This window comes from Sinocyclocheilus grahami, unplaced genomic scaffold, assembly GCF_001515645.1.
Source record: "Sinocyclocheilus grahami isolate Dianchi unplaced genomic scaffold, SAMN03320097.WGS_v1.1 scaffold140.1, whole genome shotgun sequence".
Taxonomy (NCBI): Eukaryota; Metazoa; Chordata; class Actinopteri; order Cypriniformes; family Cyprinidae; genus Sinocyclocheilus; species Sinocyclocheilus grahami.
Window position 1 is genome coordinate 1,446,364 of NW_015505319.1, and position 14,170 is coordinate 1,460,533.

Below are 14,170 nucleotides of genomic sequence, written 5' to 3' on the forward strand. Positions count from 1 at the left end.
GCATGTTCCCAATTCGTCAGTCACTGACGTAACGTTGAACGTGACTGACTGAATGGGAACCAAACTTGCCACTTCTTCGTTTGAGATTTTTTTCTAATGTAGATTTAATATAAATGATCAAAGGTTTGGCATATATACCCAAAAAAATGACTTATTTTCCTGTTCTTTTATTGCTGCTTTACTAAATAACTCATAACTTAAGCTGTGACTGCTGTACTTTTTCACAAAAAGTTGTGTATAGCACTGCCTTTTCACGTGAGTGTAAATACTGTCTTGTTTCCAGTCGTTGTGTTAAAAAAAATAGATATAAAATCAATGGGACTTATAAATAAAAAAATCCCTGTCATGTACCATAGTGATGACTTTATCTCAAATGTATAGCTATATTGATATATCTACAGTTTAAATTATAAATAGAGAAAAATGATGACTATTCAGGAATGAAAATCTAATCATGTGGCCATATGCTGACTTCAGAAAATGTATAACGATTGAACATTCATTCTTTAAAAAAAGAAAAGAAAACTCTTTTCATGTTTGTCACTACCCTGCCAGTCTTTCAACTTTCAAGAATGAGAATGTATTTAAATGCACACACTTACACTGCCCTGCCTGTAATAGAATAAAATATCTGGATCTCTGACTGACTTTGTTTCTCTTTACTCTGTTTATTAAACTGTCTAGGGCGATTGTGCTTGAATGTTTTATTAACTTAAAGTTTACTTTAATGGCATTATAATATTCAATTCATTTTAATTATAAAAAAAAATAAAATTACAATTACAAAAAACTTGAAAAATAAAGACAATATAAAAACATTAAAATATGAACAATACACACTTAATAAATATTCATAAAATTCTATTGAGTATTTTCCTCTTTAAATGTAAATCACTGACCATTTGTTAAGAAAATATTTTCAAGAGTTTAAAATGCGTGCAATGTCTGTTTTACAATGATTTTAGTCTGTCCCACCTCAGAGGTCTTGATCTTCTTGACTGTCTAATAATTAAAATCAAACAAAGTTTTCATTATTTTTACAATCTGTTGATATTCAAATTGATACTCAATTTATTATAACTATATAGACAAAAAGCTGATTTCAAAGACAATAAATATTCCTCGTGATCTGGACCCTTTCTACACCATGATGAAAAATCATGAAATAAAAAAAAAAGTTCAAACCTAATAGTGTTTTTAGGAATTGTAAAATAATAATAAAAAATCCCCCATATTTACATGTATGTAGACTAAATGCTTTTTGTGTGTGTGTGTGTGTGTGTGTGTGTTTGTGTGTGTGTGACAGAACATATGCCAAGGAAAAGAGCCAGGGGTTCAAGGATTACCAAACAATATACAGCAATTACTAATCAAAAGAGAAAGAGTAGAAAAATGAGTAAGTAAATGAGAAAAAATAAGATAAATAAAATAAACAGATCCCGCAACAAAAAACATACTCTTCCCTCAAAACATAAAATAATTATCAGATAAAAAATTATACAAAAACACCAAAAAGTGAGCATACTTTCAAAGTTTTAGTTGCCTTTTTGTTACAGGAGGTAGATGAAGATTTAATATAAATTTTAATATTTTCTTGAAAGTAAGAGAAGCTGGGGGTAACTTTCATAACCTTCCATTTGTGGATAGAATATTTTGCAAGCAAAATAATTAAGATGCCGAGAAAGTAAACATTTCCATATTGCTTCTCAAAAGTGAAAATTCCAAACCAAACAATCCTTAAAGGGGTCATATGCGATTTTACTACAATAACTTCTGAAAAACTTGCCTAATTCAAATTTAAGCAACTCCCAATGTTTGCCATAAACCCGTTCTGCTTTGGCTTTAGTCCAAAATAAATGAATTAATTCCTTTACCTTAAGAGTAACGGTTTCATGCTTAAGTACAGAACTATTACGTTTCCAATAGGAATTATACATTTTAGAAGACGAGATTGGCAGTAAATCAATATGGATTCATATTGCTTTGTGATCAGTTACCGGGGTAGATAAAATATCAGTATGTGAGGATGTTTTTAATTTTTTAATTTTTTTATTAGACATTAAAGACATAACATGCAACATTTACAACTTTTAACAAGACATCCAAAAAGATAACACAATTAAAGGAATGGGTTTACATTACATAGAAAAAAAATCAATTAAAAAAATCAATAATAATACTTAAAGAAAAAAAAGACAGCATATACCCGTTCAATTTTCAAGTAACTTCAACTCTTTAGCGAATAAAATTGTATCTCTATATTTTTTGTTATCAATACATTGGAGAGACTCAGAATACAAATGAAAATAAATCATAAAGAAAAACCTTCAAACAGGGTTTAGAACTATTTCTTTTACTTTTATGAATATGAAATTTACCAAATAAAATCATTAGATTCATCATAAAATTGACAGATGCATTTTTTGATTCAAAATATAAGATAACATCTGTGGATGTTAATTCACAATTATAACCAGATTTCTGTTGAGTATATATAGATAAATCGTCCCAGAGTTTTTTTGGAAAAATTGTATCTCTATATTTTTTGTTATCAATACATTGGAGAGACTCAGAATACAAATGAAAATAAATCATAAAGAAAAACCTTCAAACAGGGTTTAGAACTATTTCTTTTACTTTTATGAATATGAAATTTACCAAATAAAATCATTAGATTCATCATAAAATTGACAGATGCATTTTTTGATTCAAAATATAAGATAACATCTGTGGATGTTAATTCACAATTATAACCAGATTTCTGTTGAGTATATATAGATAAATCGTCCCAGAGTTTTTTTGGAATGGAGGTAAAATTAAAAAAAAAAAAAAAAGATGGAGAATTCTTTCTGGCTGAGCTGAACAAGATTTTTCATCAATATACATACATTTTGATCAAGTATAGTAACTAACATAAATATTATGAAGTACTTTCAGATGTATTTCCCGAAGTTTGTTAGATATACAAAACCGAAACGGAAGAAGCCAAGCTTTTTTTTTCAAATAATCTTTGGAAAACAAAAAAATGTCCCTAGGCTTAATAGATCTCTTTTCATAAAATAGATTTCTAATCAATTTATTTGTGCATTTTTACTGTTAATGTCCACCCCATTTAAATTAAGAACAGGTTCAGTTCTACAAATGTTAAGGGACAACATATGGCTTCTCATTAACTTCAATAAACCTGTGGGAATGGCGTTTATTACAGAATAATATCCTCTATATTTAACTTTTTATTTTATTTTTTTATTGATTTCCAACATATAATATAAAGGTACTGAACAAATATAAACTACAAAAAAGAAATAGAAAATATACAGTATTATATAAATAATGCTTTACTGTTTTTCAACCCAAGTAGTAACTCAATATAATTTTTCATGTCTATCTGAAATAACAAAAAGTTGGGTTTTCCTTTAGCCCATTTCTGTTTATGTTTATGGTATTTGCCCATAATCAAACAAAGATTAACAATAAAGGCCACATTTGGTGGTAATCTTTGTCTATTAAAATAAAAAAATACATATTTTTTCAGAAAAGTACACTTTCACGCCTAAGCATTTACAAAGGAAACATTCCAAATCTATCCAAAACATTTAGCTATAAATGCAGTTACAAAATAAGTGCACAACATTTTCTTTCTCAGTCCCACAGAAATCACATATAACATCTACATCAGTACGAAACCTAAGAAAAAGAGTTTTAACAGGGTACACCAGATGGAGTATTTTAAAATATACTTCTCTCGCCTTATTTGTTATGCAATATTTTTTAGGCAGCAACCATGCATATTTCCAGTCAATGCACTCAAATTTAGAATGCCAGTATGTTTTAGAAGATATTGGGCTGTATTCTGTTAGTAACTTCCTGATAAAGTAATTATTCCATTTTCTATCATTAATAGTAACTCTGTTAATTGCAACATCAGGTCTGAGACTCACAGTCTGCTTATTCACATTTCCTTTAAACAGACATCCGGATGGTATAGCATCAAACACTAAACAATATTCTTTAGGGATTATTGGAATATTATACCTTTGAAGAAATTCTCTGTAGATATAAAGGTGCCCATTTTCATTAAATAACTGTTTAACAAATATAATACCATTGTCTACCCATTTTTGAAAAAAACGAAGTTTTATGTTTAAACATTATATACCCGTTATTCCAAATTATACATTTATTTGGAGAGAAATGTGAGGATGTTGTCTTTTTGTTTTTTTGTTGCTTCAAACAGATTAACAAAAGATTTTAACATATAGATACAACACAACCTACTCGCATTAATACAATCATACAACTTACAGGAAAAAATTTTTTTTATAAAAATGATAAATAAAACAGATATTTCTTTCTTTTCCCTAGAGACACGTTTAGAAAACAAATGAGTTGCAAAGCATAGCGGGACATTATTTTTCAAAGAATTTCTCCATAAAATTGAACAAAATGTCACTCTTCGTGTTGTTAATGAACACTGAAGGCTTTTGCAGATGTGAGGTTTTGTCGGTGCTGGGTCACCGTAGAGAGTGACGCAGCAGTGACGCGGCGGGTCTGTAATAAGGATCCGCTCAGTCAGCGGCACTCAGCGGCACTCTCTTCATCACATTCTCCCGACGGCGCTGAGACATGGACTCGGACGAGGGCTATAACTATGAGTTTGATGATGAAGAGGAGGAGGAGGAAGAGGAGGAGGAGTGCAGCGAGGACAGCGGGGAAGAGGAGGCCGAGGATGAGGAGCTGGGCGAGGTGGAGCTGCTGGACCCCGCCGTGGCCGGAGGAGAGCCCGACGACTGCGGTGACACCGGCGGCCTGGGGCCCGGCCACGACGATGAGGACTACCGCTTCGAGGTGCTGACCACCGAGCAGATCCTCCAGCACATGGTGGAGTGCATCAGGGAGGTCAACGAGGTCATACAGGTAGATAACCCGTCTCTGGAAGTTTGTTTACGTTATATGGAGAACTGGCGCTGTTAGCATTTAGCATTTAGCATTAGCGGCTAACTGATAGGACAGGACGAATGATGCGAAATAAACAGTTTATTTGTTAATCTTATGGATTTTTTTTTAATGTTGGTGTTATTTAAGTGATTTTTTTGTCAGCTAGATATAGCTAGTTCCGCAAGCGCGACCCAGTTTACAGAGACTGGACTTTATTTGACAGCTTTTGTGAATGATATCTAAACGTATCGTTCATAAAGCGAGTCAGATGGCAGTGTGTTACTGTGTTTTGTGTTTTTGGTTGCTGTCACTGCAGCTAATGCATTTAAAATTCGACAGTTTTTTAAGCATGAAACCTGTTTGGTTCTCCAAACACCTGCTCAAACCCCTCTAAAGGTACTTTTCTGGGTCGACAACATCTCAGCGAATCTAGCAAGCAAACTAGCCATCGCAGCTTTAGTGAAGATTAGAAAACTTTGGAGAAAAATGATAAATGTGTATTTGAACCGTGGGCGTCTGTTGTTTAGATCAGGAATCTGGGAAGACTCCATGAGCTTTAATTTGTGCATGGGAAAAGAAAGCTGCTGCATGAATCTGCATTAGCTGTTGGCAAACATATTGTTACACAAAATTCAACATGTCAAGCATGCATGAAGTTAAGATACTCGATTTGTATAGCTTATGGAAAACCTCGAAGTATTAGCGTTGTGGGTCACCAAATCAATCTTCATAATACTAGACAGTCTTCCTTGATTTCTTATATCCGCCATAAGTTGAGCTGTTAAAGTCTTAATAAAATAAAGTGTGTATATTAGTGAAATTATTCAAATGTGTGCTTTGGATGGGCACACATTCAGTGTCAGCATTACATTTGAATGGTAACTAGCTTGACAGACAAATAGCTTAGTCTTTTAATTTGTAAGAAGCCGCCCATTTAGACAGGAAAAGACCATCTGTGCAAAGCTGCAGGGTTTTTTTAAAGCCTATTTAGTGGTTTATGTGAAATATATTATACCACAGTAATAAAAATTAATAAAAATTAATGTTTTTTTCAAATTTGTAAATAAAACAAAGATTATTGGAGTAAATTTGACAAGAAAATGCGGTTTAAGTCTTTAAAAAAAATTGCTAGCAATTTCTGAGTGAAAACTACACCAATTTTTTCAGTGTGTAGTAATAACTAGACTGTCTGTGAAATGCTGTACAAGGAATGCTGGGGAATTTTGTATCAAGAGTAATAAGTGCAGATAAGTCTGGGTTTCTTCTAACCAAGCTCCTCTAACAAAACTCTTTATAATCTTTATATCTCTTAATATCTTTCAGTGATTTGTTGTTAAAAATCTCTTAAAATTTGATTATTTCTTCCTCAAAAGCACCCACTGTATTAGCCTAGTACCTTATAAACACAACAGAAAAGACCTTTATAAAAGTCCAAAAAGTCTGCCAGATTAATGCTAATCATATCAAAATAAACTGAAACAAGATTTAACCAGAGACTTCAGATATGCAAAGATGATGCACTCGTATTACTTATGAATGTGAGAAGGTGCAATATGCTATATGGCGTAATCATTTCTGTCTTCCCAATAAAAGCCAATCACCAATTGGTAAAGTCATCGCTATAGAAACCAACCTGAAATGTAATTTTTTTTAAATGTTATATGTGCATAAGAAACAGCATTTATGGGATAGTTCATGTCTGTATTTTAATGTGAATGTGGCAAGCAGTTTTTGAGATTTCAGGATTTCCCCATTCAGTCACATAAGACTTGGATGCCCAAAATAGCTGCCAGAGGCATTGCCAATATGGCTGCAGAGTAAACAGACTTTCATTGAAAGTAGGGCTGCACGATTATGACAAAAATCATAATTGTCGATTATTCTTTTGAAATTGTAATTGCGATTTATTAATTACGATTACCACAATTTACATTGAATGATGTTTATACCATTGTTTGATGCAACTGCTTGCTGTATTTTTATATGAAAATAAACAAGCTGAAAACACTAACTGAAAAACCTTTAGTGCTTTTCTATAGTGTTAAGGCCCGTTCACACCAAGGACGATAACTATAAAGATATAGTTTTAAAAATCGTTCTCAATGTTAAAGAATAGCAGAGTCCACACCACAGCTATAACGATGAAGACAAAGAGAAACTATATCGTTGGAATCACTTTCAAAATGATTTTTTCCCAGCTGATGAACGATAAAACACTGACAGCCAATCAGAGTCAATCCTGCTATAACGAGCTCGAGAATTTAAAGCGGCAGATGCATGTACGCTTAGAATATCTGACGATATCGTTCGCTGGTGTGGACGCTAATATCGTTATCTTTATAGTTATCGTTTTTGGTGTGAACGGGGCTTTAAATGTCTCAAATGTCAAATATACATCGGATTGGTTTCTTCTTTAAATTATAAAAAAAGTAAAAATATGAATGGTATTATAATGTTATACTAAAACAATGGAAAAACCCTTAAGATAACATGTAGAAAGAAAAAAAAATTCTTAAGTGTGCAGAATAACATAAGTGGACTTTGAACGATTAATTGCCGCTTTGAACGATTACGTAATTGTGGCATCCATAATTGTAATTGCGATTAGAAATTCGATTAAGTGTGCAGCCCTAATTGAAAGGGACAGTCGTGGCCTTATGGTTAGAGAGTTGGACTCGTAACCCAAAGGTTGCGGGTTCGAGTCTCGTACCGGCAGGGGTTGTAGGTGGGGGGAGTGAATGTACAGCGCTCTCTCCCACCTTCAATACCACGACTGAGGTGCCCTTGAGCAAGGCACCGAACCCTCAACTGCTCCCCGGGCGCCACAGCATAAATGGCTGCCCACTGCTCCGGGTGTGTGTTCATGGTGTGTGTGTGTGTGTGTGTTCACTGCTGTGTGTGCGCACTTAGGATGGGGAAATGCAGAGCACTAATTCCTAGTATGGGTCACCATACTTGGCCGCATGTCACTTCACTCACAGTCCTTCAAGGGACTTTGGTTTAACTGGACCGGTCACTGGTTGTTGTGTCTTTTTCAGAACCCAGCTACGATAACTAGAATACTCCTCAGTCACTTCAACTGGGACAAAGAGAAGCTCATGGAGAGGCAAGTTATTTTCTGTATTTATTCTACTATATTTATTTATTTTAACATTGCCATAAAAGATTTGCATAGCTCGGTTAAAGGACATTGTGATAAGAAGTATGAATAAACATTTACAATTGGTCTGTGTGCTGTTTGAAAGAGCAACATTTAAATGGTGTTGCAGGTACTTTGATGGAAATCTGGACAAGTTGTTTTCAGAGTGCCACGTCATAAACCCCAGTAAAAAGCCCAAAACGCGACCAATGAGCACACGCTCCTCCAGTCAGGATATGCCCTGCCAGATCTGCTATCTCAACTTTCCAAACTCGGTCAGTGTCTCCCAGTTGAAGCCAAATGTCATCTTGTTCACTACTGCTCCTAAATCTTCATCAGTTCCTTAGAAATGCGATAACAAAACTGTGATAACAAAACTGAAGTCCATTGAAGTGACTCAGTTTGCGCAACTTGATGACTTATTCTGTAGGAATGTGTTTTCCTTTCCTAGTATTTCACAGGCCTTGAATGTGGACACAAGTTCTGCATGCAGTGCTGGGGCGACTACTTAACCTCCAAAATCATTGAGGAAGGCATGGGACAGGTGGGTTCCTGTTCAGCTCATTGCTATCTGATGTTACAATCGCATCCTCAACTTAATTTTGATTATTATGGTGCGATAGCACCTGTTGTATCCGTTGGCGTTCTTCTTATTATTATTCCGCTCAATGGCAGCCCATAGAACCGCTTGTGGGAAAGGTATGAAATTTGGCACACAGATAGATGACAGTCTAAACATTAGCCATGGTAAGTTTGGAGTCTCTATCTCAAACCCTCTAGCGCCGCCAATAGTTCAAATTTTCACTCATGTTTATGCTAATAACTTTTGAACCGTGAATTTTAGACTTTTTCCCTCTGATTTTGTGGTTCATGCCAAGTCAAATGGACACCAAAATTACAATTTCTGTGGGTCAAGATTTTTACGTTTGAAAAACATACTTTTTTTTTTTTTTTACTTGTCCTACTGTAGACAGTTTGTCTGGTTTTCAGATTATCTTCAGACCATGCTGGCAAACAATTATGGAATTCAAGTAGATTAGTCGAACCATTCTAGAATAGCATGCATTGTGTCACCTCACGCTGGCCATGTCACATCAATTTGGTAACAGCGCCACCTATTGGTCAAAAGTGATAAACCATTCATATGAAGGTATTAACCATTAATAATGAAATGCTAATAACTTTTGATTAAATTAGGTCTCAAAATATTTCTTAGGTCATGCCAAGAACATAGATAACAATTTTGCCATTTTTGGCCGAACTTCCTGTCCGCCATTTTGATTCCCTTTAAAAACCTACTTTTTCTAACTCCTCCTAAACCGTTTTGTCTGATTTTCACCAAATTCGAGTCTGATCATCTCCAGACTGTGCTGACAAAAAGTTTCGGATCTCGTGTCAGTAGACAAAACCATCTTTGTATAGCACCTCAACAAATTTAAGGCATGATGCCAAAATAACTCTGAGGCTGTATCTCTGCAAAGCTTTGACATATTAATTCATTACATTTATATATAGCGCTTTTCTAAGAACTCTAAGCGCTTTGCATTATGAGGGGGGGGGATCTCCTCATCCACCACCAGTGTGCAGCATCCACTTGAATGATACGACGGCAGTGATGAAGCCAATCGTTATATGGGGATGATTAGGAGGCCTTGATGGTCAGAGGGCAATGGGCAAATTTGGCCAGGATGCCGATGTCACACCTCTACTCTTTTCGAAAGACATCCTGGGATTTTTAATGACTACAGAGAGTCAGGACCACAGTTTAATGTCTCATCTGAAGGACGGTGCTTTTTAACAGTATAGTGTCCCCGTCAATATACTGGGGCGCTAGGACCCACACAGACCACAGGTTGAGTACCCCCTGCTGGCCTCACTAGCACCTCTTTCCACCTAGTTTTCCCAGGAGGTCTCCCATCCAGGTACTGACCAGGCTCAACCCTGCTTAGCTTCAGTGGGCAACCAGATGAGAGCTGCAGAGTGATAGCTGCTGGTATTGACACCAAACTTTGTGTGAGCCATTGTCGCCTCACACAGAACACATCATATCGATTTGATGACAGCGCCACCTATTGGTCAAAAATGATAAGCCATTAAATAATATTACTAGTAGTTGTATTTATGATTTTTCAGTCATTTTGACTAAAATCATCTTAAAATGACTTCAATTACTCATTGCTACAGTTGGCCTGTAGTGCTTGGCCTTGATAATTGCTACTTGAAACTCTGTTTACTTTTGCTTTTGTTTTTCCAGACCATCTCATGTCCTGCTCACAGCTGTGATATTTTGGTTGACGATAACACTGTAATGTAAGTGCTTTGGGTAATTTAACTTGTTTATTTTAAGATTTTTGCTCTGTATTTTTTTTAGATAATTTTTTAAAGATATTTCATGGGTTCTTTTGTAGGCGACTGATCACAGATTCTAAAGTGAAGTTGAAGTATCAGCATTTAATCACAAATAGTTTTGTAGAGGTAAGACATTCTTCATTTTTGTTGCATAAACTGTGTCTAAAATGCAACTGGCTTGCTCCATGAATAAGCTGGGATAAAGGTACCAAATATATTTAACTTGGAAAGAATCTGTAATTTTTTTTTTTAATAAATCTATTAATAATTTAAAGGAAATTTGGTGAAAATGAACTCACCCGAAAGCCATCCAAGATGTAGATGAGTTTGTTTCTTCATGGGAACAGATTTGGAGAAATTTAGCATCACATCACTTGCTCACCAATGGATCCTCTGCAGTGAATGGGTGCCGTCAGAATGAGAGTCCAAACAGCTGATAAAAACATCACAATAATCCACACCACTCCAATCCATCAATGAACGTATTGTGAAGTGAAAAGTGTTTGTAAGAAACAAATTTATCAAGATGTTTTTTTTACTTTAAACTGTTGCTTTCTGCTACAGTATGACTCTTATCAATAAAATTGCTTTCTCCAGTGAAAAAAAAATTGTTTTGTCTGAATCAGGAGAGTAATATGCACATTTTATAAGCGAGAACAGTCCAAAATTGACCAGCACTATTAATAATCCATTATTATGAATTGGGGACTTGTATTTTGGCCAGAAGCGGTGGTTTAAAGTTAAAATGCCTTAATGATTAATTTGTTTATTACAAACACGCAGCATGTGATGTTTTTATCAGCTGTTTGGACTCTCATTCTGAATTTCTCCAAAGCTATTCTGATGAAGAAACAAACTCCTCTACATCTTGGATAACCTGAGGGTAATGGCTGGAATACACTACACGACTTTCAAAATCGGAACAGATTTAAAAATATACTAACTGATCTGGTTGTAAACTCTGACATGAAGCTAAAGCTAGAAATTTCATCTGATTTCTTTATGGTTAAGCTTTAGAATGGCATGAATATGACATTTAGGTAAATATTGGTGTGTATGTAATACAGTCTGTCTGCAGTGAACTGTTTTGTAGTCTCTCTCACTGGCTGTCTCTTCCTCTTCTGCAGTGTAACAGACTGTTGAGATGGTGTCCAGCTCCTGACTGCCACCATGTGATCAAAGTTCAGTATCCTGATGCCAAACCAGTTCGCTGCAAATGCGGGAGACAGTTCTGGTAAGAGTCTGATGCAGAATGCAGTGCAGAGCTTCAGTGGGTGTTAATGCTGCAATAATATAAATTGTTAGTATAAGCCGTTTGTTCTGTCATTATTGGCTCAACGTCGGCTGTATGCGGTTATTTTTAATATGCAAGAAAAAATAACAGCATATTGCATTGGAATGACATGAGGGGGAGTAAGTAATGACAGTATTTTCATTTGTGGCCTTTAATTTATTTTTGTTTTGTTTTTTTCTCAAAAAATAGTTTCAATTGTGGAGAGAACTGGCATGACCCTGTAAAATGCAAGGTATGTTAGCATCTAATTAGGCACTCGTTGTCATGTTAGCATTAGGCACTTATTTTAGTTTATTATTTTCATTGTTGATAGTGATATTATTAGATTAGATTTGTCCTGAGAGGTTTTCCTTTTCTTTAATAATATTTCTGCTCTTCAAGTGGTTGAGGAAGTGGATAAAGAAGTGTGATGATGACAGTGAAACATCCAACTGGATTGCAGCAAATACCAAGGTACTAAGGACCCAAAAACACTCAGATGATATCTATGAAGATAATTCACTTTTCACTTTTATTATTTATTTGTTTATTTTATTGTGATGAAGATAAAGTTGTACTACTTTAATCCCATACTGTGTCCAGAGAGAAAAGGAACTTTGTTAAACAGGTCTGGCCATTTGTTTAACAAATTAATTTACATGAATTTGACTGTAGTAACAATCAGAGATGCAGGACGAAAGAGTGAAGATATAGAAATTTCTCAAATCTTCACTTTGCAAAGTGAATTTTGGTCAATACAATACTTAAATTTAAAAGAGCTGAAGGGTAAGTTTATTTTCTTGTGTAATCCGCAGCATGCCACAGATGCAGAGTAAAGTTGTGTGTAACCCAAAATATTACAGACACAGTGATGAATATGTGTTTGCAGTACACAAGCCACGGTTAAGACAGCTGACTCCACTGTGATGTGTCTCGCTCTCTCTCTCGCTCGCTCGCTCGCTCTCTCCAGGGTGTCCGCGGGTCCTTAAAGTCTTAAAATGTGTTAAATAACGTTTTCCTAATATAAGGCCTTAAAATGTCTTAAATTCGGATTTAAGGATTCGGATCTTAATTATTTTTGGTCTCATTACCGTTAAAATATCTTAAGTTTGACGGAGCTAATGACTTTTCAATCATTGGACAGACCGAAGATGTTTTCTTCCCCGCGGTAAGTTACTGCGTCATCAGAGAGAATACAGAATACAAGCTCGCGCTGAGGCTCACTCTGTTTGTCTCGAGACTTCAGAACAAATGAGCGTGACCGCACACATAAACGCAGAAGAAACACACTGAGGTAAAAATTCAAAATGTTTATTCAAAGTGTTTATTCATAAACATAGTTAAATAACACCATGACAAGTGAGCTATTTTCCTCAATATTCTCACGACGCAAAAAACAAACAAACATTCAAAACACCTACAAAGTGCACACATTACGTGAAGTCTAGTGCGCTCTTTCACTGCATGATTCAGTCTATTAAAATACATTCAGAATGATCACAAATTCAAGACATGGGGGCAGAAAATGTGTATATTTATACTCAAGTTCACACAGAAGAGTGCCTTTTTTTCTCCAAAAATTACCATATACAAATGTGATATAGATTTTTTTACAACAGTTCAATAAACTAGAAGTTTTATTAAGAGACTTATGTTTTAGATACCATATTGCCTGTTTTTGCACTAACAAAAATAATTCCAAATAAAGCCACAGCGCTGTTTTGCGTCTCTGAGCAACATGACGGTGTTTCGTTCCCGAATGAATCAACCGTTTAAATGATTTGGTTCAGTCGCAATGACTGACTTAACAGTGCCTTACTGCCACCTACTGGCACTTTTAATTTCACATTTAAAGTATGTTTAAAAGTATGCATTTTTCCCCTCAACATTTCTTATTTGTATATTCATAAATGCATTTAAAACATTAATCTCATAACATTATTTATTGCCGTTGTAATTATTTGTTATTTGCAGTGTAAATTATTTAATTTGACTGGTAGCAGCCCTATAGTGTATATTGAATTTATTGATAAATTGTAATAATTTGACATGTAAGATGATGCATACATCTAAAAAGGTTAAAAATAGGCCTTTGTAAAGGTAAATATGCGGATTTAAGTATGTAAAAGCTGATAGAACACTGATGAAAATATTGCTTCAGAATAAATTGTTTACTCCACCAAAAATCTCAGGGATGCAGTTATTTTGCGGGGATATTTTGTATGGAATATTGTGTGCTGACATCAAAAGTTCACTGTATATCATAGTAATAAATACCATTTATTACAGCATTGATATTTTGTTTTCTTTTTAATTTATACACATTAAATATTACATATATGTATGTAATAAAATGTGTATTTCCATTACAGGTTTAGGTCTTAAATTTCATATAAGGTGGTATTAAAAGGTCTTAAAAAGTCTTAAATTTAACTTGTTCAAGTCTGCAGAAACCCTGTCTCTATTTTTTT

At 34.7% G+C, this 14,170-nt stretch overlaps 1 protein-coding gene across 1 annotated transcript in view; it reads left to right on the top strand.

The window, feature by feature from the left end:
* The first annotated feature begins 4,525 nt into the window (after positions 1-4,525).
* The window catches only part of arih1l (ariadne homolog, ubiquitin-conjugating enzyme E2 binding protein, 1 like), a 16,279-nt gene continuing 6,634 nt past the window's right edge, over positions 4,526-14,170 (top strand). The window contains exons 1-9 of the mRNA XM_016280421.1: positions 4,526-4,917; positions 7,977-8,044; positions 8,208-8,352; positions 8,529-8,621; positions 10,332-10,387; positions 10,486-10,552; positions 11,554-11,660; positions 11,910-11,952; positions 12,102-12,173. Of these exons, the coding sequence (XP_016135907.1) occupies positions 4,627-4,917; positions 7,977-8,044; positions 8,208-8,352; positions 8,529-8,621; positions 10,332-10,387; positions 10,486-10,552; positions 11,554-11,660; positions 11,910-11,952; positions 12,102-12,173 (942 nt within the window). The 5' untranslated portion in view covers positions 4,526-4,626. The remainder of the gene's footprint in view (positions 4,918-7,976; positions 8,045-8,207; positions 8,353-8,528; positions 8,622-10,331; positions 10,388-10,485; positions 10,553-11,553; positions 11,661-11,909; positions 11,953-12,101; positions 12,174-14,170) is intronic.